Source organism: Oryctolagus cuniculus, chromosome 1 (assembly GCF_051225735.1).
Source record: "Oryctolagus cuniculus isolate XC-2025 breed Fujian yellow rabbit chromosome 1, ASM5122573v1, whole genome shotgun sequence".
Classification (NCBI taxonomy): Eukaryota; Metazoa; Chordata; class Mammalia; order Lagomorpha; family Leporidae; genus Oryctolagus; species Oryctolagus cuniculus.
Window position 1 is genome coordinate 110,378,140 of NC_142867.1, and position 25,378 is coordinate 110,403,517.

The window sequence follows — 25,378 nt, forward strand, 5'->3', positions numbered from 1 at the left end:
CACATGGGAGACCCAGATTGAGTTCCAGACTCTTGGCTTTGGCCTGACCCAGCCCTGGATATCACAGGTATTTGGGGGTAAGCCAGAAGATGAAAAAAATCTCAATCTGTCTCCCTTTCAAATAGGTGAAAGGCAAATAAATTTAAAAAATTTTTTTAAATCAGAGCTTAGAATTGTTTAGCAAATTGTAGAAAACTTTCACAGTTCTCCCTTATTTGCATCTTCTGTTTCACTCCCCAAATGCCCACAATAGCTGGGTTTTGACCAGGCTGAAACCAGGACTTAATCCAGGCCTCCCACATGGGTCTCCATAGGGTGACTGGGACCTAAGGATTTGAGCTATCACCTCCTGCCTCCCCGTATGTACATCAGCAAGAACCTGGAACTGGAAGCAGAACCGGGAGTCCAACCCAAGCACTCTGATAGGAGAGGCAGGTGTTCCAAGTGGCATCCTAACCTCTCACTAAACGCCTGCCTTCCTGGATATCTAGTGAATTAAATGTGTACCTGCGAACTCCTAAAACACAAGGTGTATAACTAGGGTAGAGTTGATCGTTCTTCCTACACATCATGTGATGCCCTTCTCCACTCCCATCTTTTCACTTCAGTTTGTGTATTGCCAAGTCTGTTGTGAGCCCTTCCACAAGTTCTGTTTAGAGGAGAACGAGCGCCCTCTGGAGGACCAGCTGGAAAATTGGTGTTGTCGCCGCTGCAAGTTCTGTCACGTCTGTGGGAGGCAGCATCAGGCTACCAAGGTACCAGCCACCTGGCGCGTTAGTCTCCATCTCCATTTCTGACTGCAGTGTAGAGTTTTGCATCTCTGTTCTTTTCTCTATTGACTTAGTCTCTTTTCACTACTTGCGTGTAATCAGCTGCCTACTTTTGTGCTTTAATTTTGGTTATACAAGCAGAAAATATGACATGAGACAAAATTGCAGGTCTGGGTGGTAAGAATACTTCCCACTGAGTGCCTTGACTTTGGAGGCTCTGTGCTTTGACTGGGGCTGCACAGCCTAACAGGAAATGTGAACTGCTTTAGGGGTTGCTGTTCTTTCTTGAAGAGAAACATGAGATGCGTACAAAGTAGCTGGTGTGGAGCAGGGTGAAGTGGTGCCAACCTGTATGCCATTGTATTTTCTTGCAGCAGCTGCTGGAGTGTAATAAGTGCCGAAACAGCTATCACCCTGAGTGCCTGGGACCAAACTACCCCACCAAACCCACCAAGAAAAAGAAAGTTTGGGTGAGTGCCCGGTTATGCTGACTTGAAGAGAATGGTCCTGAGACGGCTGGGCTGGTGTATGTGGCAATAGGGATAGCCTTGCTTTCTGACGTCAGAGTAACAACTTTGTCTCATTGTGAGGAAAATTCACCACATTAAAGAAGTCAAATCCAGAACTGCATTGTGGTTGAGACTTTTTTAAAAATAAGAGAAGATACCAAAAGCAGATTCCTATTGAGTTTTTCTCCTCTCCCAGATCTGTACCAAATGTGTGCGCTGCAAGAGCTGTGGATCCACAACTCCAGGCAAAGGGTGGGACGCACAGTGGTCTCATGATTTCTCACTGTGCCACGACTGTGCCAAACTCTTCGCTAAAGGTACTCCCCAAAGCCACTTGGATCGGTTGACAGAGGTTGCCGTGGTACTGCGAGGGTGAACTGTGCAGTGCAGTAGAATGAAGGAGAAAGACTCACTCACTGTCCGAGAACGCCGTTTCAACGCGTTTACTATGTGCCTGCCCTGCCCTTTTCTTTGCACAGAAAACTTTGCAAATAGAAATAAAGATTTGTTTTTATTAGCTTGTGGGAAGAATTAAGGGAACTTCTTTAGTATGGCTCCCTGCAAAGAAATGCCGTAGGCGAGTAGAAGCGGAGTGTGGCACACACACATTTGGCTGTTCCAGGAATGATTTCACATGCTACTCGAGCTTCTTACGTTATGCTAGAAAAAGGATGATAGCTAATACATTAAACCGCTATTTTATTGACATAAGATACAATCATATCTTAAGATTTTTAAAAATTTCTTTTGAATGTTCTCAAAGATAGAGTTCGCTCTTCCGTCCTTTTCCCATTATGTTTATAATCTGCTTCGTGACCTTTTCTAAGTGGGTCTGAAGAGGAGAACTAGTGGCCCAGCAGAATCTCTTCGGGGAGGATGCTAGGAGCTCGGCACAATCTTTATACTTGGCTGCACCGCTGTGAACACTCCTTAGTAGACTGGTGCTGGCGTTCATGAGTCCAGGAGAGTGTAGATGCTGGATCAGACTGGCGCATGCGCGGAAGTCGGGGGTTCGGAAAGCATTGGTGTGTGAGCCAAGCGCTGCTGCAAGCTTTGCTTTGCTTCCAGGAAACTTCTGCCCGCTCTGTGACAAGTGCTACGATGACGATGACTATGAGAGTAAGATGATGCAATGTGGCAAGTGTGATCGCTGGGTCCATTCCAAATGTGAGAATCTTTCAGGTACAGAAGGTTGGAGTCTTTTTATTACAGTTTCTTTCTCCCTTGCTACTCCTGCTTTGATAGCCCCTAGAGCACTAGAAACCTAAAATGATGGAAGTCTTTTCAAATGTTTTCTTGGCCTGTAGAATAAGTGACATTGAGTTATGTGCATGCTCACTTATCCAGAATACATCCTTTTATTTAAATTGGTACTGTAACCTATCAGTTCTCCAATAGCCAAATCCTGCATTAGTGTTTAATAGTGTCCCTTTTGGAGATGAGTATGTGTGATATCCTGCAGGATATTAGAAGCTTAATATGGTTCTTAGCATGCAGCTTCTTATAGTGATTGAATGGAGTAGTTACCTCCTCTCCTACCCCACCCCACCCCCCCTTCTTGGAGGCCCTCCTCATGGTAGATTTTTCTTTTCTTAGATGAGATGTATGAGATTCTATCCAACCTGCCAGAAAGCGTGGCCTACACTTGCGTGAACTGTACCGAGCGGCACCCTGCAGAGTGGCGGCTGGCCCTGGAGAAGGAGCTGCAGCTCTCTTTGAAGCAGGTTCTGACGGCCTTGTTGAACTCTCGGACCACCAGTCACTTGCTGCGCTATCGGCAGGTAGGCCGCGGCGCACCTTGTTTCCTGAGAGCTTGTCCCTGGGTGTTTTTACCAGGTGATGGGGTTGGGGAGAGAAGCGTTTGTTTCATTTTGCGTCCTTCTTCGTTAAGTTTCGTAGAGTCATTTTGGCCATAACCACTAGGAAAATATTTACAGGCAAGAATGGGACCTTCTTTGGAATAAGAAAGCTAAGAAAGGAAGGGCCAGTGTCTTTAAAGGCCCAGCTGTTACAAGAAACTTGGACTTTATGTTCTGAAGGTGAGGGGAGCCAGTGCAGAGAATAAGATGGTCCGAATTGCCTTTTTTGGCCCCCCCCCAAAAAATTATTCTGATCTCAGTGGAGGGGAAGGTTCAGAAAGACTTGAGCCTAGAAGCCAGCGCAATAGTGAGGAGGCCATTACAGTAACCAACTTGAAACCACTGGTTGCTGTCTGTAAGTTGTGAGCTGTGCACCCCTGAAGTACACACTGGGGAATATGAAGTATGGTGTTGGAATGGCCGCTTGATAGCTTAATCCCAAAGCCAGGCTGCTGTTTTATCTTCGCAGAGCTGCATTTTTTGAATAGGAAAACTAGCTGCTATCTCTGTTGTACTCAAAAGCAACCGGACACAGTGCCGATTCCCTCACATCAGGTTTGGAAGTCAGCAAACAGAACTCCTAAGTTAGCCTGGCCAAGCTACTAGAGGACAGACTTGTTGGACTCTCCTTTTCTATTGGACAAATGTTTATTTTCATACTCTTTGAGTGTTATGCATTGAATACTTCACATTAATTTTCATAGAATTTGCATGGAATCCTCATTTTCAGTGTTAGATAAAAGAAACATATCTTTCCTGGCGACAGGCTGCCAAGCCTCCGGACTTAAATCCTGAGACGGAGGAGAGTATTCCTTCCCGCAGCTCCCCTGAAGGACCTGACCCACCAGTTCTCACGGAGGTCAGCAAGCAGGATGAGCAGCAGCCTTTAGATCTGGAAGGGGTCAAGAGGAAAATGGACCAGGGCAACTACATGTCTGTGGTATGTCCCCGTAGTGTATGCCAGCGTTTTGAGCACCAAGTTAGCTTCCTTGGATCTTTGGAGAATGAAGTTGGGTAGAAGTCAGCTGAGAAATCATTTGCATGGAATGCCGTGTGCCTTCAGATACCTAGAAATATGTGTTATGTTAGCTCCGTGTTTCAGAAGAAGGGTTATGATATGGTAATTTCTTAAAGTGGTTCTTTTATTTAGATTTCATCTGAGTTCTCTGAAAATTATTTTATATTAAGAGGAAGTACAGAAAAATTGCTTATGGGTTAATTGGTTTTCCCCTTCTGCAATCAGATCTGAATAATTATTCATAGGCAAATGGATGCCTTTTAATCTTATGATTTTGAGAATGTAAAGGAAATGCTCCTATATTAATGCTCTCATGGTCCATAGTTGCTATTTAGTTGTTTATTCATTTTAATTCAAATAAAAAATTGTGAGCCTAATTGGGTAGCTTACCATGATACAGCTAATTTGTTTGCATTCTTGCCTTGTTAGCCTAGCATCTCTTGATTGCCACAAGTTAATTGTGAACTGAATCCCAAAGGCCTCAGCCAAAAAGAAATTATACTGTATTAAAATAGAGTGTAAGTTTTCTATTAGATCTGTGTGCTGAATGATTGAGGAAGAAAGAGGAAGTAGTTTTGAGAGCATTCTGTTTCATGAATAATTAATGTTTTGTTTTTTATATAGTTGGAGTTCAGTGATGATATTGTGAAGATCATTCAAGCAGCCATTAATTCAGATGGAGGGCAGCCAGAGATTAAAAAAGCCAACAGCATGGTCAAGTCCTTCTTTATTCGGGTGAATACTATTAATAGCTCATGTCTTTAATGCTTACCTGTGGATAGTTAACCTCTGAATGCAACAGATTTGTTCTCTTCTGCTTTTGCTTTGCCCTATGTATAACAAACACATGATTAATTTGTTCCTCCAGTTTTTTAGCAGGAAGTTGATGAGGTTGCCAGAGTGGATTTCTATGTGGTTTCCAAATGAGTGTTCACATGTTGACATTTTATTTTTTTGTTTGTTTGTTTTTCTTTTAGCAAATGGAACGTGTTTTCCCTTGGTTCAGTGTCAAAAAGTCCAGGTTTTGGGAGCCAAATAAAGTATCAAGCAAGTAAGTAAATTCAGTATTATTATTTTTTCCTTCTTGTTGACTGGAAATATGAGAGGTTTCCTATTCTAGATGGAGATTTCCTAAGAGATTTTAATATAAAAAATGAATCCATTGAAACTCCTTTTCAGTGCTAGTTTAGACACAACATGTAGTGTTGCTGAAGGCTGTTGCCTTTTTTCCCCTTATCTGTTTGCTATGTTTCAGAGAACCTGGTTTTAACTTGTGGCAAGTGTGTAAGACTTGTGATGTAGCTATGTGGCAGCCTTTTTGTAGTTGTTTTATATTTTACTTAGTTCAAATGATGCTTTCTCCTGCTCTTGATTCTCCATATTTAACCTTTAATTTATCTCCCAGTAAATTCTTTTGAGTTTTAATAGAGTTATTTTTTGTTTCTGGAAGTTTAACCTAGACTCATATGAGATTATATATTTTTTAAATATTAAAGTCCAGTGTACTTAAGCAGTTTTCAAATTTTGTGATTTGTTCTTACATTCTGTGAATGGCCTGTGCATGGGATCCAGAATGATGACATCAAGAATTTGATTGTTTTGTGCAGTTCTAGGTATATTGTAGGAGTCCAATAAATACTTGTTGAATCGATTGTTTCCAGCAGTGGGATGTTACCAAACGCAGTGCTTCCACCTTCACTTGACCATAATTATGCTCAGTGGCAGGAGCGAGAGGAGAACAGCCACACTGAGCAGCCTCCTTTAATGAAGAAAATCATTCCAGCTCCTAAACCCAAAGGGCCTGGAGAGCCAGACTCACCGACGCCGCTACATCCTCCGACACCTCCGACTCTGAGTAAGGCACTGAGCTGAAAGACTCGTTCTCCATTTTCCTCTAGATGCAAATGACTGGCCTTGTGGATCTAAAATACACTTAGACATTGAAAAGAAATTTTCAGGTCATCCTAAAATGTAATGAAGTCATTATTTTTGCTTCCCTGGGGATATTAAGAAAGACTTGATATAAGTACCCCTGAGGATTGTTACATAGATGGTGAGATAACTTTGAGCACTTTTTGCAAGAGTTTGTCTTATAGGCTATAGGCTATTTCCTCTTGGAAATGAGACATAATACTGCCAGTTTTAACTGTATATCTTTTGGGTTCCAAGGTGCCGATAGGAGTCGAGAAGATAGTCCAGAGCTGAACCCACCCCCAGGCATAGAAGATAATAGACAGTGTGCGTTATGTTTGATGTATGGTGATGACAGTGCTAATGTAAGTACTTGGGGATACAGGACCCAGTTACCAGATGTCTCAGCTGAACTGTTTTGTCCTTTGTGTCTCTGCATGATGACTGGTGGCCGTTTATTTAACAAATTGTCACTTCGTTAATGACGCTTGAAGGTTATTATAAGCAGTTTAATTTATTTAAAAGGTGACCTGTTGAGAGCAGGTATTTAGCCTAGCAGGTAAGACGTTCTCATCCCACATCAGAAACATGAGAGTTTCTCAGGCATGGAAAGCCAGACATTGTGGCAAAAAAAAAAAAAAAAACCAAACACCTAAATGAAAGATCTCTGTGAGTGAGATCCCAGCGGAAAGAAGGGGGCATCAAAGAAGGAGGTTCCTTTCTCTGAAGGGAGGACAGAACTTCCACTTTGATTATGGCCTTGTCTAAATCCGGTCGGAGTTTGTGAACTCAAGAGGTTTCCATAGCCTTGGCAGCTCATGACAAGAGCCTTGGGTGATCACTGATGTCATAAATAAGAGTGTCAATTGTTAAATCAACAACAGGAGTCACTGTGCACTTACTTCCCATGTAGGATCTCTGACCTTAATGTGTTGTACAATACGAATTAACAGTAAAACTAGTCTTCAAACAGTGCTTTATACTTCGTGTATCTGTGTGGGTTCAAACTGTTGAAATGTTTACTCAGTATATACTAAGTTGATCTTCTATATTTAAAGATAATTAAAAGTGAATCTTGATGAAGAATGGGATGGGAGAGGGAGTAGAAGATGGGATGGTTTGTGGGTGGGAGGGAGGTTATGGGGGGAAAACCGCTATAATCCAAAAGTTGTACTTTTGAAATTTATATTTATTAAATAAAAGTTTAAAAAAATAGCTGGGGTTGAGTCCCAGGTCCAACTTCCTGCTAATGCAGATCCTGAGAGGCAGCAGGTAATGGCCCAAATAATTGTGTTCCTGATTGCATTCCTGACTCCCAGCACTGGCCATTGTGAGCATTTGGGGAGTGAACCAGTGGATAGAGGTATTTCTCTGTCTCTCAAATGATAAGGAAAAAAAAATTTTAAGTGATATATCTGAAATTAACCTAGTGATATGTAACAATTTTTACTGGAAGTTCCTCTAAAAAATTTGGTGAAAGTCAGCAAAATAAGCCGTGTATTAGGTAGCTTGTGTTTCATGGAGGATAGCAGAATGGTTAGAAGCCACAGTTGTGACAGGCTGCCTGGATTCATTTCTCTGCTTTACTGCCTACTCATTGACCTTGGCAAGTAACTTCACCTCCCTGACCCACAGTCTAACCTTTGAAATGAAGATACTACTTCAGGATGGTATGAAAATTAAATGAAATGATGCATGTAAAGCTTTGGGTTAGTGCCTGGCACATAGTAAGCTCACAATGTTTTTTTTAAAGTTTCTGAATGAACCTGACAGAGTTAGCTTTGAAATACAGTTTTGAGGAAGCAAGTATGCATTTTTAGGAACTTAACACATATTTTTTATTGCCTAGACTTATAAAATATTCCTAGTTAATGGAAAAAGTAGTCAAGAAAAGATGGAAGTGGAAACTAAAGTTAAAAATGAATTGTGCTTTGTATGTGTATTGCTAAATCAAAGATCATGGTTGCTTTCTTGCGGTCTTTTTTTCCCAAAGTAATGTGGTTTTACTGGGGATAGAGCAAATGTCAGAACAGAAGGGACAGATAGAGAGCACCCAGTCACTTGGACTGGGGAAAGCAAGGTTCATGGTTAAATGGAGAGAACCCACCTGGCTGGCCCGGCGGGCGGCTCAGTGGAGAGCCGAGAGCTGAGTGCCCTGAAGTTGTTTTGACTGAGGTAAACTAATACTGAGGAAAACCTCCTTTGGTGTTAAATTCTGTCAAGAAACAGAATTTCCTTATTGCCTAGGATGCTGGCCGTTTGCTATACATTGGCCAAAATGAGTGGACACACGTCAATTGTGCTCTGTGGTCGGCGGAAGTGTTTGAAGATGATGATGGATCCTTAAAGAATGTGCACATGGCTGTGATCAGGGGCAAGCAGCTGGTAAGCACCCAGGGCTGGTGTGAGAGCGAGACGCACTCCGTGCTTGGGCACAGAGTCAGCGCCACTCACAGGCAGATGGCCCTTCTGACTCTCAGAGGAGGGTTGCACAAGAAACAGAAAGCAAGGTGTTATGTGATCTGTGAGCTAACTCACGTGTGTGAGAACAGTGTTTGCTTATTCAGGGACTTGGAGTGTGCCGTCTCAGAGGTCTTGGTGTAGTCCACACCCTGAGGTTCCCCAGGGTGAACACATGTGGTTCTGTACCTGAAGAGGGAGCGTGGAGAGTGGCAGCTGAGAGGAATCAGGAAAGGCAGGAAAGAGAATTTTGAAAACTACAAAGCAGGGGAAAGCGATAGCACAAGCAAACGAAAAAGTGGCACAGACTGAGCAATGGAAGGGAGTTGTATGGAGAGCAGTCATGCAGGGGTAACTGAGGGAGACGTGAATCGCGACAGGTGTGTCATCAGTCGAGTCTAATAACTCGAGAACCTCGCCATTTCAGCTAGAACAGAGTTGTTTCTGGATGTGACAACTTCCTCTCAAGGCGATATTTTTAACCATTGACCTTCAGAGTTTCATCATTTCTAGATTGTACAGCTTAAGGAAAAAATGTTTGGTACAAGTTTTAGATCAACTTGTAATACTTCAGTTTGATAGTTCCAGGGCCCTGTGGATAATGGGAAATTCCGGAGGCTTTGGGGCTCCAAGCATTTCTCTGGAATTCAGCAGATTACCAATTAACAAATGAACTGCAAGAAACCAAAGTGGGGTGATTCTGTAGAGGAAGAGGTGCATGTCTTACAGCACATAAAAGTCTGAATGGAACTCTGCTCTCTCTGGGTTTTTAGAGATGTGAATTCTGCCAGAAGCCAGGAGCCACCGTGGGTTGCTGTCTCACATCTTGCACCAGCAACTATCATTTCATGTGCTCCCGAGCCAAGAACTGTGTCTTTCTGGATGATAAAAAAGTGTATTGCCAACGACATCGGGATCTGATCAAAGGCGAGGTAAGAGAGCTTTAGTTGTCTTTTTTTTTTCCCTTAATAATAGACTTTAATTTTTTTAGAGCAATTTTAGGTTCACAGCAAAATTAAGAGGGAAGGTATAGAGATTTCCCATTTACCCCCCTCCCCAGCATGTACACAACCTTCCCCCATATCAGCATCCCCTTCTGGTAACAACCACATTGGTGCATCCTTATCACCAGAGTCTATGGTGTAGATTAGGGTTCACTCTTGCGGTTGTGTATTGTTGTGTTGTGTAACAGCCTGTGTCCGCCATGGCAGCATCCTTATGAGTATTTTCATTGCCCTGGATGTCCTCGGTGTGGACAGAAGGCATCTCTCGGTGTTCTACCCATTCATTCTCCCCAACCCTGGGCAACTGCTGGTCTCGTTGCTGTCTTCACAGTCTTGCCACCTCCAAGATTTCTGAGTACTTGAAGTCATACAGTACATAGTCTTTTTGGACTTGCTTCACCTACCCAGAAATACACATTTACGTTTACCTCCAAGTCTTTCCATGCTTTGTTTATTAGCCTTTTGAGTTTTCTGGGAATTTAGGAGACAAAAGACTGAATAATAGCAAGATGGTAAACTGTGTTTTGCCTTCCTACTAGGTGTCCCTAGAATCACTTCCTCTAGTGAGAAATTAAAACAGAATGGTAATTTTAAGATATGCCTTGTGCTTTTCCTCTGAGAGCCAGTACCGTGAACATAAAGTACAAAGCGACAGCCTGTTGACAGCTGTCTTGGGTTTTTATTTAAGGTGGTTCCTGAGAATGGATTTGAAGTTTTTAGAAGAGTGTTTGTGGACTTTGAAGGAATCAGCTTGAGAAGGAAGTTTCTCAATGGCTTGGAACCAGAAAATATCCACATGATGATTGGTATGCCGTAGGCGCGGGGCATGGGGCAGGCTGTCTGCGTCACCGGGCCCCTCTCTAGCCCTCGGCTATCAAACAACCTTCCTCGTAGTCTCCTCTGATCACTTCTTCTTTCCTTGGTCAGGCTCTATGACGATTGACTGCTTGGGACTTCTGAATGATCTCTCTGACTGTGAAGATAAGCTCTTTCCTATTGGATATCAGTAAGTAGCAAGACGCAGCCCCTGCTGCGTGCGCACCCTAAAGCAATGTGCAGATCAGTAATGTAGAGGCACCCTTGTTAGCTACTTTTAACTGCTAAAAAGTAGTCAAATAAAAGTAATAAGCAGTAGTTTTTTGCTAGTTCCCTGGTTCATTAGCTTGTAGATTGGGACTAAATCAGCATTTCTGTATCAAGTAAATCCTGTTATAAAAGAAAAGTGTATCTGGCATAATTTCAGAATCATTTCCAAATAAAATCTAAATAGAAAACACACTCTCTTAAGATGCCTTTCAATTCCATTCATCTGGATACAAAAGTCCAGATTTCTTTTCTTTTCTCTTCTTTTAAGATTTATTGATTGATTTGAAAAGCAGAGTTGCAGAGAGAGAGACAGAATCTTCCATCCACCCATTCACTCCTAGATGGCTGTAATGGCCAAGGCTGGGATGGGAAAGAGCTAGGAGTCTGGAAATACATCCAGCTCTCCCATGTGGGTGACAGGGAGGGGCCCAGGTACTTCCACTGCTTTCACAGACACATTAGCAGGAGGGGTAGATCTGAAGTGGAACAACCAGGACTCGAACCAGTGCTCATACGGTTCTCCGGCATTGCAGGTGGCAACTTAACTTGCTGTCCCACCGCACCAGCCTCCAAATTGTTTTTATGGCTCAAACACCTCGTGCCCTGTCCTAAGTTTTATATCTTAAAGCTACTTCTGAAAATATGAATCTCCATAAAAACTTTAAAATGTCAAATACATGGGCCAGCATTGTGGCATAGCAGGTTAAATCACTGCCTGCAATGTCAGCATCTCATGGGTGCTGGTTTGAGACCAGGCTGCTCCACTTCTGATCCAGCTGCCTACTGATGCACCTGGGAAAGCAGCGGAAGATGGCCCAAGTACTTGGGCCCCTGCACGCACATGGGAGACCTGGAAGAAGCTCTAGATTCCTGGCTTCGGCCTGGCATTGCCCTGGTCATTGTGGCTATTTGGGGAGTGAACCAGCAGATAGAAGACCTCTCTCTCTCTCTCTCTCTCTTTCTCTCCTTCTCTCCTTCTCTCTCTGTAACTGCCTTTCAAATAAAAGTAAATCCTTTTTAAAAAAAAAATCTAAAAAGCTGACAATAAAAGTAAAAATTCTCCTCCCTCTCCCCCTTTGCAGTATATACCCTGAGTATTTCTGCACGCCATCTTTGATGTGGCAGTCTGTGCTGCGCATTTAACCAGTCGCCCTTTGCACGCCATAGGTTCCACAGCATTTGGCAGAGTCGAAGCAGTTACACTTCCCTTGTCTCCTGGGGCTTTCCTCCCAAAGGAAACAGCGCAGGTTTGCCCTTTCCTTTATGTTAGGGCCTCATTTTGTACATGGTAGTCCCTGTCTGAAGGCCAATTTCTTGTAGCAGTTAGTATCTTTTTTTCTTTAGGTTTTAGGATATTTTGCTATTTTTTGCATTTTACTCTGTTTGCATATGATGCAGGATTGCAGGATTTTTTTTAAAGGCTAGGAAACACCAAGGACTTCAGAAAGGTTGGAGCACATTCTCTAAATCAAGGAGACCAGGGAACCCAGGATGAGACCAGATTTTGGTGAACTTTAGTTTCTGTGTCCTCTCACTTGTAGTGATGTTGTCCGATCTGTGTGCAGGTGTTCCAGGGTGTACTGGAGCACCACGGATGCCCGCAAGCGCTGTGTGTACACGTGCAAGATAGTGGAGTGCCGCCCCCCGCTCGTGGAACCAGACATCAACAGCACCGTTGAGCACGATGAAAACAGGACCATAGCCCACAGCCCCGCGTCGTCTACAGGTTAGTCTGCACTAGAGTGGGACCGGAACTCAATCTTTGGAAGGACACTGGATTGAAAGATGGGAGAGAAGTCATTTACTTGAAAGGTTTTGTTTGAGTCTAGTTTGGCATTTACCTAATAGCTGGCTTGTTATTGGTTCTTTGGTTTGATTTTAATTGGACTTTTTTGGTGAAGAGTTTTTATTCCCTACCACAGAAAGTTCATCTAAAGAGAGTCAAAACACAGTGGAAAATATAAGTCCTCCGTCACCAGACCGACCTGCACACTCGCAAGCCTCTGGCTCCTGTTACTATCATGTAATCTCCAAAGTCCCCAGGATTCGAGCACCCAGTTACTCTCCAACACAGAGATCCCCCGGCTGCCGGCCGTTGCCTTCTGCAGGTAAAGGACGTCATTCACCTACTTGACCCAAGAAAGGCAGCCTAAAGGTTAATATGTAATTCTTTCAGTCAACTTTATCTCTTGCTAACTTGAAAGCATAGATTTTCAGTTATCTGTGAATATCTGTAGTTAAGACATTGAAACCAATGACTTCCACGCATTTGTTTCATCTGCGATAGACTTGATTCTGTTCTCTCTCGTTCAGGAAGTCCTACCCCAACAACTCATGAAATCGTCACGGTGGGTGATCCTTTACTCTCCTCTGGACTTCGAAGCATTGGCTCCAGGCGTCACAGTACTTCCTCCTTGTCACCCCAGCGATCCAAACTCCGCATCATGTCTCCCATGCGAGCCGGGAACACTTACTCCAGGAATAGTGCTTCCTCGGTCTCCAGCACGGGGACCGCTGCAGACCTCGGGTCCAGTGCCAAGGCAGCTGACCATGTCTTAGGGTCACTGAACTCAAGCACTAATTTGGGGCCAAACACGCCCTCTTCAAATTTGCAAAGGACAGTAGTTACTGTGGGTACTAAAACCAGTCCCTTGGATGGAGCTTCACCGTTAGAAGTGAAGCATCCCAGTGCTTCAGACGTGACGTCCAAGAGCTCCTCTTTAAAAGGAGAGAAGACCAAAGTGCTGAGTTCCAAGAATTCAGAGGGATGTGCACACAACATGGCTTACCCAGGGATTCCTAAACTGGCCCCGCAGGTTCATAACACCATATCTGGAGAACTGAATGTTAACAAAGTCAGCACTTTTGCCGAACCCTCTTCAGTGCCATTTTCTTCTAAAGAGGCCCTCTCCTTCTCACAGCTACATTCAAGAGGGCAAAGGAATGATAGAGACCAACACACAGATTCTACTCAGTCAGCAAACCCCTCCCCAGATGACAGTAATGATGTCAAAACCTTGAAGCTTTCTGGAATGGGCAACAGATCATCTGTTTCCAGTGAACATGTGGGGTCCAGTTCCAGAGACAGGAGACAGAAAGGGAAAAAATCTTGCAAAGAAACTTTCAAAGAAAAGCACTCCAGTAAGTCGTTTTTGGAACCTGGTCAGGTGACAACTGATGAGGAAGGAAATCTAAAGCCAGAGTTTGCTGATGAGGTTTTGACTCCTGAGTTTATGGGGCCTCGGCCATGTAACAATGTTTCTGCTGAGAAAATTGGAGAGAAAGTCCTTTCTATCCCAGGAGTTCCCAAAGCTTCATCCATGCAAGTAGAAGGACCTGCCAAAGAGTTACAGGCACCCCGGAAACGCACAGTCAAAGTAACACTGACACCTCTGAAAATGGAAAGTGAGAATCAGTCCAAAAACACCTTGAAAGACGGTAGTCCTGCTTCCCCTTTGCAAAGAGAGTCAGCATCTCCCACAGAGCCACTTGCAGCCTCTGAAAGTCCAGGAGATGGCCCAGTGGCCCAGCCAAGCCCCAACAATACCTTATCTCAGGATTCTCAGAGTAACAACTATCAGAATCTTCCAGTACAGGACAGAAACCTCATGCTTCCAGACGGTCCCAAGCCTCAGGAGGATGGCTCCTTCAAGAGGAGGTACCCCCGCCGCAGTGCCCGCGCCCGATCTAACATGTTCTTTGGGCTCACTCCACTCTATGGAGTAAGATCCTATGGCGAGGAAGACATTCCGTTCTACAGCAGCTCGGTGGGGAAGAAACGAGGCAAGAGATCAGCCGAAGGACAGGTGGACGGGGCCGATGACCTAAGCACTTCAGATGAGGACGACTTATACTATTACAACTTCACCAGGACGGTGATTTCATCAGGTGGAGAGGAGCGGCTGGCGTCCCATAATTTATTCCGAGAGGAGGAGCAGTGCGATCTTCCAAAGATTTCACAGTTGGATGGTGTTGATGACGGGACGGAGAGTGATACTAGTGTTACAGCTACGACAAGGAAAAGCAGCCAGATTCCGAAAAGAAGCGGGAAAGAAAATGGAACCGAGAACTTAAAGATTGACCAACCCGAAGATGCTGGAGAAAAAGAACATGTCATCAAGGGTTCCGTTGGCCACAAAAATGAGCCCAAGATGGATAACTGCCACTCAGTCAGTCGAGTTAAAACCCAGGGCCAGGATTCCTTGGAAGCCCAGCTCAGCTCACTGGAGTCAAGCCGCAGAGTCCACACAAGCACCCCATCAGACAAAAATTTACTGGACACCTATAATACTGAGCTGCTCAAGTCCGACTCGGACAATAACAATAGCGACGACTGCGGCAACATCCTGCCTTCAGACATCATGGACTTTGTGCTGAAGAACACTCCGTCCATGCAGGCTCTGGGGGAGAGCCCAGAGTCGTCTTCGTCAGAACTCCTGAATCTTGGCGAAGGGCTGGGCCTCGACAGTAATCGCGAAAAGGACATGGGTCTTTTTGAAGTCTTTTCCCAGCAGCTGCCAACGACGGAACCCGTGGACAGTAGTGTCTCCTCCTCCATCTCGGCGGAGGAGCAGTTTGAGTTGCCTTTGGAGTTACCATCTGACCTCTCTGTCCTGACCACCCGGAGTCCCACTGTCCCTAGCCAGAATCCCAGCAGGCTAGCGGTAATGTCAGACTCAGGGGAGAAGAGAGTGACCATCACAGAAAAGTCCGTAGCCTCCTCTGAAGGTGAGCCGGCACTGCTGAGCCCAGGGGTGGAGCCTACTCCCGAAGGCCACATGACTCCTGATCACTTTATCCAAGGACACATGGATGCAGACCACATCTCCAGCCCCCCTTGCGGTTCTGTGGAGCAAGGTCATGGCAACAATCAGGATTTAACTAGAAACAGTAGCACCCCTGGCCTACAGGTACCTGTTTCCCCTACTGTTCCCATCCAGAACCAGAAGTATGTGCCCAATTCTACTGATAGTCCTGGCCCATCTCAGATTTCTAACGCAGCTGTCCAGACCACTCCACCCCACCTGAAACCAGCCACTGAGAAACTCATTGTTGTTAACCAGAACATGCAACCACTTTATGTTCTCCAAACTCTTCCAAATGGAGTGACCCAAAAGATTCAGTTGACCTCTTCTGTTAGCTCTACACCCAGTGTGATGGAGACAAATACTTCAGTACTGGGGCCCATGGGAAGTGGTCTCACCCTAACCACAGGACTAAATCCAAGCTTGTCAACTTCTCAATCTCTGTTCCCTCCTCCTAGCAAAGGATTGCTCCCCATGCCTCATCACCAGCACTTACATTCCTTCCCTGCAGCTACCCAAAGTAGCTTCCCACCCAGCATCAGCAGTTCTCCTTCAGGCCTCCTCATTGGGGTTCAGCCTCCTCCAGATCCCCAACTTTTGGTTTCAGAAGCCAGCCAGAGGACAGACCTCAGTACCACAGTAGCCACTCCATCCTCTGGACTCAAGAAAAGACCCATATCTCGTCTGCAGACCCGAAAGAATAAAAAACTTGCACCCTCTAGTACCCCTTCAAACATTGCCCCCTCCGATGTGGTTTCTAATATGACACTGATTAACTTCACACCCTCCCAGCTTTCAAATCATCCCAACCTGGTAGATTTGGGCTCACTTAATACTTCATCTCACCGAACCGTCCCCAACATCATAAAAAGGTCTAAATCTGGCATCATGTATTTTGAACAGGCACCCCTGTTACCACAGAGTGTGGGAGGAACTGCTGCCACGGCGGCGGGCACATCAACCATAAGCCAGGATGCCGGCCACCTCACGTCGGGGCCTGCCTCTGGCTTGGCCTCCAGTTCCTCCGTCTTGAACGTTGTATCCATGCAAACCACAACTGCCCCTACCAGTAGCACATCAGTTCCAGGACATGTCACCTTAACCAATCCCAGGTTGCTTGGGACCCCCGATATTGGCTCAATAAGCAATCTTTTAATCAAAGCTAGCCAGCAGAACCTGGGAAGTCAGGACCAGCCTGTGACTTTAGCACCGAATTCAGGAGTATTTTCCCAGCTGGGGACGTCGCAGACTCCCTCCAGTGCTGCCGTGCCAGCAGCATCGAGCATCTGTGTGCTCCCCTCGACGCAGACCGCAGGCGCAACAGCTGCTTCACCCTCTGGGGACGCCGAAGAACACTATCGGCTTCAGCACGTGAACCAGCTCCTTGCCGGCAAAGCAGGGCTTCTCTCTTCCCAGCGTGACCTTGATTCTGCTTCAGGGACCCAGGCGTCCAGCTTCACCCAGACAGCGGATGCTCCCAACAGTGTGGGACTGGAGCAGAACAAGGCTCTGTCCTCAGCTATGCAAGCCAGCTCAGCCAGCTCAGCCTCTCCCGGAGGCTCTCCACCCTCTGGACAGCAGTCAGCAAGCCCCTCAGGGCCAGCTCCCACTAAACCCAAACCAAAAATCAAACGGATTCAGCTGCCTCTGGACAAAGGGACTGGCAAGAAGCACAAAGTTTCCCATTTGCGGACCAGTTCTTCTGAAGCACACATTCCAGACCAAGAAGCCAACACAGCACCCCTGGCCTCTGTCACAGGGTGAGCAAGGCAGACGGTAGCTCTGCTGGGGCAGGGGGCTGCAGGCTCTGCTTGAGAGGCTGCTGTCCTTTTTGGGAGGGACCATCCTCTGTTCAATTTGCATTTAGGGAATTTGGGGGGGTTGACTTTGATTTTTCTTTTTTTTCCTCCCAGTGGTGATCTATGAAGCAAAATTTAGTTCCATCCATGAGCAGGTTATCTCAGATAGAACCACACTTTAAAAAAAAAAAAAAAGATCTATTCACTTGAAAGAATTACAGAGAGAGAGAGAGATCTTCCATCTCTTGGTTCCCTCCCCAAATGGCCACAATGGCTAGGGCTGGACCAGGCCAAAACAGGCGCCTGGAACTCCATCCAGGTCTCCCACATGGGCTGTAGGGGCCCAAGGACTTGGAGCCATTCTCCGCTTCTTTCCCAGATGCATTAGCAAGGAGCTGGATTGGAAGTAGATTGACCAGGACTTGAACCAGCGCTCATATGGATGCTGGCATTGCAGGCAGCAGCTTAACCCACTGTGCCACAACACTGGCCCCAGAACCACACTTCTAATTACTCTTTGCTCTGATTTCAAATGGTGCTGCTGTTTGCTCCTTTTGTTTATTTGTGGAGGTTTTGTTGTTGAGCCTCAGGATCCCAGGGAGTGACTGTTTCCATTTGGAGGGCAAAGCTCCTTGTTGTGAATCCCTTTGAGTCCTTTTTAAACACTTTGACACTGAAGTATAACATGCATGAAGTATAACACTTAAAACACACCAGTGAATCTTTGCAGATATATGCACTCATGTAACCACTGTTCGGACCAAAATACAGGAACATTTCTGGCAGTACAGTAGGCTCCTTGTGCTTTCTACCATTATTCTGGCTTTTATGACTGTTGGTTAGTTTGACAGCTCGCGGATTTGATCAGGTCCTGGCAGAGTCCTGTAGGCCGACCTGCGCGTGCACGTGGCAGTGAGTTTCTGTTGAAACGACACAAATGACTGTGTTGCAGGACTCCAGGAGCCGAGGCCGAGCAGCAGGGCACAGCCAGTGTGGAGGAGCCATCACAAAAGGAGTGTGGGCAGCCCACAGGGTAAGCTGGAGGATTAGCTCTCCGAGAGGAAGCCCTCACTTGCATCCACCTGATTTACAAAACCCTTCCTGACTTGCAGTGATTTTTGTTGTATTGCCAAAGCTTTCTAAATGGAAGTCATACAGGCTTTGGGGGGAGCTAGCACAGAGCTCTTTAAATAATAGGTAACGGCTCCCCGTTGGTGTCGCTCTGCTCCCCACAGGTGACTTGCTCAGAGTGTATTGGATCTGTACAGATAGACATTAAGAGAAACACTGCTGCATGCACTGTCTGCACTTGGCTTTTTCACCTATCGTGTGCTCTCGGGAGCGTCTTCCTATGCCAGTGCCTGGAGACGCCCTGCACTTTCAATGGCTGCCTGCAGGATTAGGCGTGGGTCTGTAGGAATTTATTTAACTAGTTGGTTTGATGTCAGTCGGTACACATTTGGGTTGTTTTAGCATTTAAGTGAAAGTTGATGGTGACTTTACAGGTTCAAGCAATTTACTTTTATTTAATAAAACCACCTCACTTCCATAGGAACTGTGTAGAACTGCTTTTGACAAGTGTCCTTTCATTCTCTCCTAATACTAAGAGTATGAGGGCACAGTCTACAGCTTCAGGAGCAGAAACTTAAATGTCACTTTTTCGGGAAAGAATCGCATAAAGATGGCTTTATTTTATGCGCCATAGTACAGTAGTGTGGTGGTGGCCGTCCAGCAGGTGCTGCACAAAGCACCGTGTGGCCGCAGTCTGGCGCTGGCTTTATGTAAGTGGCACAGCTGCGTGGCAGATCCCAGGGAGGTTCAAGGTCTGAGTGGGAGAACCAGCTGGTGCCGCGTCTCACGCTTGGGTTTTTGTTTGTTTCATTCAGGCAAGTGGCTGCTCTTCCAGAGGCTCAGGCCGCACAAAATCCAGCAGCAAACGAGCAAGAAAATACAGGTATGTGAGTGAGTAACGGGTTCGAATCAGAGAATTTCAAAGCTAAAAGTGCTATCAGAATCACCAACTTCACCTCCTGATTTTCTAGATTACACACACACGCACACACACACTCGTGCATGCACACACACACACACAGTCTGAGCTCCAAGGTTGTTGAGACTCAGGGCACCTCTCTGCTGGTGTGGGGCTTGCCCACTGTGTGCTCGGGGACCGGCTGCCAGTTGAAGGACAGAACAGTGCGTTAGATACTCTGCTGTTCTAATGGCAGCGAGACTGAAATAGCCAGTGACAGCCTGGCTTCATCCGTCAGTTTTACTAAAAGAAACCAAGAATCGTTTTCATTTTCATCAGGTACTCAGATTTTGGTTACAACACCAAAATCTGCAGGGCACTTTCTGTCTCTCCTAATAAATCTGATCAGGAAACAGCTGATGACTTCAAAATTAAGAGAGCTCTGGATAAAAGCCTTGCCCAGCTCTGTAGAGGGGACATCCCAAAAGAGAGTAATCGGGTAAAGAAATGCTTCGGCCCAGGATCTGGGATGTTCCCATAGGTGCTGAGCTGCCAGCTCCTCGGAGGGGTGGCATGTCTGCTTATGTAAGACAGCAGTGAGGGACGGTGATTGGTAGTGCCGGCTCCGGAGCCAGATGGCTTGGAACCCTCTAGCATCACATGTATTGGCTGAATGAACTTGGCCTGAGTTACCTCTGTCTGTCTCAGTTTCCTCATCTTTAAAACAGAGATTACGGGGCAGGCATTTGGCCTAGTTGTTAAGTCACCAGTTAGGATGGATGCCTGTGTCCCAGCTGCTAACTCTGGCTTCCTGCTAATGCAGACCCTGGGAGCCAGTGGTGATGGCTCAAGTAATTGGGTTCCTGCCACCCGTGTGGGAGACCTGGATTGAGTTCCCAGCTCCTGGCTTCAGCCTGGCCGATTCCTGGCCATTGCAATATTTGGGGAGTAAACCAGTGGATGGGAGTTCTCTCCGTCTCTCTCCCTCTGCCTTTCAAATAAGTAAAGCATTTGAAAAATAAATTATGCTAATCCACGGTTCAGCCAACTTAAAAATTTTTAATAAATAAAATGGAGATAATAACTACTACACTGGCTTGTTGTAAGGTTTATAGGAGTTAATTTATCTGAAGTTCCTATGAGAGTGTCTCATAGACATACTAAGTGCTTCATACAAATTACTACTTCTCTCCCACCCACCCACCCACCCACCCTGTTGAGGGCCTTTATTTATTGAAAAACTACCAAATTGTTACAACAGAAACTGCCATAGACACAGCCTAACTTTGTGTGCAAGGAAATGCCCTATGAGCCTCTCCAGCTATGGCTTAGAGCAGGCTCTGTGAGCCTCAGTTTTGCTCTCTGTCAGTGGAATAAAAACGCCAACTACAGAATGGCCTGGGGCCTGGTGATGGTAAGCACAGAGGACTCTGCACACAGGTGCGCAAGAAGCTGTGTTAGTGCAACCACTTTGGCGCTGGTCTTCCCCCTTACAGAGCCTAAGACAGCGGAAGACGAGGAAAGCAATTTCAGCTCTCCACTGATGCTGTGGCTGCAGCAGGAACAAAAGCGGAAGGAAAGCATTGCTGAGAAAAAGCCCAAGAAAGGCCTCGTTTTTGAAATTTCCAGTGATGATGGCTTTCAGATCTGTGCAGAGAGTATAGAAGGTGAGTGGGTTCGCGGAGGCCCCGCTCCAGCTCCACGGCGCTCTCCCTCAGGCTGATCGAGCTGGCCAGTTTTCTGAAGCTGGACACACGGAGGGTACTTGGGAAGAATATACATTTTCCTATCCCTGAGACATTTGTCTTGTTGGAGAACCATCCATCACTTGTGTGAAAGGTTAGTCATAAGCATCGTAGGTTTTAGATGGTTTTAGAACTCTGCTAAGTTCTCCCTCCAGCCTTGTCTCTGCCACTTCCTTGTGTCCCATCAAGTCCGTGCTCTCCCTCCTGGGTGCCTTCACCCACATTCCTCCCTCTGCCTGGAGTCCTCTCCCTGCCTCCTGCCCGCACCTCCAACCTGGGAAACTCCAGCTGCCCCTTCAAGATCCAGCTCAGAGAGGCCGCTGCTGTGGCGCAGTAGGTTAAGCCTCCACCTGCAGCGCTGACATTCCATTTGGGCACCAGTTTGAGTCCTGGGTGCTCAAAGGCCAATCCAGCTCCCTGCTAATGGCCTGGGAAGGCAGTGGAAGATGACCCAAATACTTAGACCCGTGTGGGAGACCCGGAAGAAGTTCCTGGCTTCTGGTTCTGGATCACCCCAGCTCTGGCCGTTGTGGCCGTTTTGGGGATGAACCAGAAGATGGAAGATTCTCTGTCTCTCTCTCTCCCTCTATCTGTAACTCTGCTTCGCAAGTTAAAAAATAAATCTTAAAAAAAAAAAAAAAAAAGGCAGCCCAGAAGAATTTCTTGACCTTCTGAGGCAGAGGAGCACTCCCCTCCCCTCTTTCAAATCTTCCTTCTTTCAGGTGTTCTGCATAGCCCACAATTTGCTTTAGGAATGTTTTGACTTCTGTGTCCCATTCAATAGTGAACTCTTTAAGGGCTGGCATTGTACTCTCTTGTTCATCTCTATCCCAAGCTTGCTGGTGTTCATTAATCCTTGAAGGACTAGTCCATGTTCTCCAGGCTGTAGTTACTGTACAGTTCAGCAGAGAGAAAGGTCACTGTGGCTGCATTATGGATGTCCAAAAAACCTCCGAAGGTTAATAGTGTAGACATCCTATCAAAGGAGATATGAGAATTTGAGTTGGGCAGAGAGGAATAGGGAAGGCTTTCTAAAAAGAAGGAATAAGCAAGGTTGGAAAGACTGGATTGCATTGCTGAGGTTTGGAATAATGTCAGGTGGGAAGGTGAAATCCTCATCAGACAGTAATGAAAGAAAAAATTGGAAAGGTGGATTAGGCATAGATTTTGAAGGGCTTTCAGGGCCAAGCCACAAGGCCTCTCAAAATTTGGAGGAGTAGAATAAAAGCAGGATTTTAAGGGCCGCATTCTGGTGCAACAGGTTAGGCTGCAGCTTGTGACCCCAGCGTCCCATACGTGTGCCAGTTCAAGTTCCAGCTGCCACACTTCCAGTGGAAGATGGCCCTAGAGCTTGGGACCTGCTCCCCTGTGGGAGACTTGAATGGAGTTCCAGGCTCCTGGCTTCAACCTGGCCCAGCTCCAGCTGTTGCAGCCATATGAGGAATCAACCAGTCAGTGGAAGATCTCTCTTTTTCTCTCTCCATGTCCCCCTCTCTCTGTAACTCTGCCTTTCAAATAAATAAATAAAATCTTAAAAAAAAAAAAACAAACAGAATTTCAGGAAGCTTAATGTAGTAGTACCCTTTAAGAAAAATTGAACTAGGGCCAGTTCTGTGGCGTAGTGGGCTAAGCCTCTGCCTGCAGTACCGGCATCCCATGTGGGCTCTGGTTCTTGTCCCAGCTACTCGTCTTCTGATCCAGCTCCCTGCTAATGCAGCTGGGAAAGCAGTAGAAGATATCCGAACTGCTTGGGCACCTGCATCCATGTAGAAGACCCAAAAGAAGCTCCTGACTCCTGGCTTTTACCCGGCCAAGCTCCAGCCATTGTGGCCACTTAGGGAGTGAACCAGCGGATGGAAGATGTCTCTCTGTCTCTCCTTCCCTCTCTTTGTAACTCTGCCTTTCAAATAAATAAATATTTTTAATGAAAATTTATTTATTTATTTGAAAGGCAGAATTAGAGAAGGAAAGAAAGAGATTTTTATCTGCTGATCACTTCCCAAGTGGGCACAACAGCTGGGACCGGGCCAGGCCAGAGCCAGGATCCAGGAGCTTCATCTGGACCTCCCATGCGGGTGGCAGGGCCCAGGACTTGGGCCGTCTTTGCTGCTTTCCCAGGTGCATTAGCAGAGAGCTGGATAGGAAGTGGAGCAGCTGGGACTCAAACAGGTGCCCAGATGGGATGTGGTGTTGCAGGCAGCAATTCAACCTGCTGCCCACAATTCCAGTCACGTGTCTTCCTCTCTTTTAAAGGGACTATAAAAATCTCCTAGCCCCGCTCCTTACTTTTACGATCTCCCCCAGAGTCCTGGCTAAATCGATAACACAAGTACCGTTTGGGTTAGGAGTACAGGGTGTAGGTTTGCGGCCCAGACCCCCAGCAGGGGATGGGAGTGCTTCAGGGTTTCAGCGGCACAAATCTCCTTATTGCTCCTGTCTCCTCCAACAGCCTTGTGCCTTCCAGACTCTCGCTTATGCCCTGAATTGATGAAACTGAGGAAAACAACACAGCCTTGTCGTAGGAGGGTGTGTGTTTGCGCATGGGGATTCCAAACACAGTGCTTCCGCACACCGGGTTTGAGAGATATCTGCACGAATGTTTTCCTGCCCACAGTTTTCTCTTCTCCCCTTACAGATGCCTGGAAGTCACTGACAGATAAAGTCCAGGAAGCGCGATCCAATGCCCGCCTCAAGCAGCTCTCGTTTGCAGGTAAAGGCTGGAGCTGTGATTTTGCGCCGCCTCGGGATGTTAGGGTAACTTGTTAGTCTAAGCCACAGAGAAGACTCTACCAAAAAAAGTTCTTTCTAAAAATAATAGTATTATCAGAGCTTTGATTCATAATTCATATACCATATAGTCCATGGTTTGAAACACACAATTCAGGGGTTTTTAATATCTTCGCAGAGTTGTGCCACCCACCTTTTAATTCCAGAGCAGTTTTTGTATTTGTTACCCCTAACAGAAGCCCACACGCATTACCAGTCATTCCCCATCCCTAGCTCCTTGCAACCACAAATCTACTTTCTTTGTCTGTGGGTTTGCCTATCCTGGACATTCCTTATAAATCATACAATATGTGGCCTTTTGTAACTGGCTTTTTTCACTCAACCTAATGTTTTCAAGGTTACTTGAAAATTGTAAAATTGCATTAATTCTTTTTCCTTTTTATTGCCAAACATTACTCCATTGTGTCAACATATCACGTACTGCTTGTGCATTCACCAGCTGATCAGTATTTTGTTTTTTTTCTAGTCTTTGTTACAAATAATTGCTGTGAAGTTTTGATGTAGACATGGGTTCATTGCTCTCGGATGTATGTCTAGGAGTGCAAGTGCTGTGTCGCTTGGTAACTCTGTTCAACCTTTCCAGGAACTGCCAGAGTGTTTTTAGTTCAAAGTGGCTGCTCCCTTTCACATTCCCAGCAATGTATGAAGGTTCCAGTTTCTCCGTATTCTTGCCAACACTTCTTACTGGCTTTTTTACTACGGACATCTTAGTGAATGTGAAATAGTGTCTCACTGCGGTTTTGTTATACCTTCTTTTTCTATTTTTACTTATTTATTTGAGAGACAGAGAGCTCCCATCTAGGGGTTCACTCCCCACGTACTCTCAAGGGCTGGAGGTCAGGCAGGTACATATATTACTACTACAGCCGTCTCGGAGAGCAATGGAGCTGTAGCTCTCGGAATTTTCAGATCACATGCCTTTCCGTTCAACAGTTACACTTTTAAAATATTATCCTAGAGGTAGTCACAAAGTCATACATTGAACAAAAGTTCATTACCACATGTGGTAACAAAACACCTGGAAGCAACCCAAATGCTCCTCACTGGGGGAACTTAGAGAGAAGTGCGGAGTGAAGTCATTGAGAAGGCACGTTACAGCCACGTGCATCTGATGTGACCATGAGTCCCCGCGGTGTTTCTGCACCACAACCGTAATGATGGCTGCCTCTGAGAAGTGGACCTGGGCGTTAGAATGGGCAGCTTTTGTTTATTGATGTGTATTTGTCTATATTTATGGGGCACAGTACAGTAATTTGAAACATGTATACAATGTATAACCAGGATAATTAGCATTTCCGGCTACCCGAGCATTAATCTTTTCTATGTGTTGAGAACCTTTGGATTCTTTTAGTTACTTTGAAATATATCCTAGATTATTGTAGACTATCGTTACTTTACCAGGCTGTAGAACACCAGAACCAATTCCTTCTATCTAACTATACAGAATAGGCGACTTTTACTTTACTTCTCTGTAGTGTTTCTGCGAGTATGTATTTATTTCATTTATAAGTTTAAAAGAACTAATTCAAATATATTCTTTTTTAAAAAAAGTTATTTATTTATTTATTTATTTGAGAGGCAGAGTTACAGAGAGAGACAGAGAAAAGGGTCTTCCATCTGCTGGTTCCTCCTCAGATGGCCCCAATGCCCAGAGCT

At 45.6% G+C, this 25,378-nt stretch overlaps 1 protein-coding gene across 10 annotated transcripts in view; it reads left to right on the forward strand.

Annotated features, from left to right (window-relative positions):
• The window catches only part of KMT2A (lysine methyltransferase 2A), an 89,820-nt gene that overhangs the window by 54,178 nt on the left and 10,264 nt on the right, over positions 1-25,378 (forward strand). For 4 of the 10 annotated variants that reach the window (XM_070078952.2, XM_070078980.2, XM_070078998.2 and 1 more), the window contains 21 exons: positions 609-755; positions 1,145-1,240; positions 1,476-1,596; positions 2,348-2,470; positions 2,876-3,060; positions 3,905-4,078; positions 4,781-4,891; positions 5,134-5,207; positions 5,818-6,011; positions 6,326-6,432; positions 8,315-8,452; positions 9,301-9,459; positions 10,220-10,337; positions 10,459-10,537; positions 12,183-12,343; positions 12,540-12,725; positions 12,931-17,182; positions 18,174-18,254; positions 19,108-19,175; positions 20,687-20,857; positions 23,571-23,645. In XM_070078952.2, the coding sequence (XP_069935053.2) occupies positions 609-755; positions 1,145-1,240; positions 1,476-1,596; positions 2,348-2,470; positions 2,876-3,060; positions 3,905-4,078; positions 4,781-4,891; positions 5,134-5,207; positions 5,818-6,011; positions 6,326-6,432; positions 8,315-8,452; positions 9,301-9,459; positions 10,220-10,337; positions 10,459-10,537; positions 12,183-12,343; positions 12,540-12,725; positions 12,931-17,182; positions 18,174-18,254; positions 19,108-19,175; positions 20,687-20,857; positions 23,571-23,645 (6,820 nt within the window). The remainder of the gene's footprint in view (positions 1-608; positions 756-1,144; positions 1,241-1,475; positions 1,597-2,347; positions 2,471-2,875; positions 3,061-3,904; positions 4,079-4,780; positions 4,892-5,133; positions 5,208-5,817; positions 6,012-6,325; positions 6,433-8,314; positions 8,453-9,300; positions 9,460-10,219; positions 10,338-10,458; positions 10,538-12,182; positions 12,344-12,539; positions 12,726-12,930; positions 17,183-18,173; positions 18,255-19,107; positions 19,176-20,686; positions 20,858-23,570; positions 23,646-25,378) is intronic. The other 6 variants (XM_070078968.2, XM_070078982.2, XM_070079005.2 and 3 more) reach the window with 4 other exon arrangements.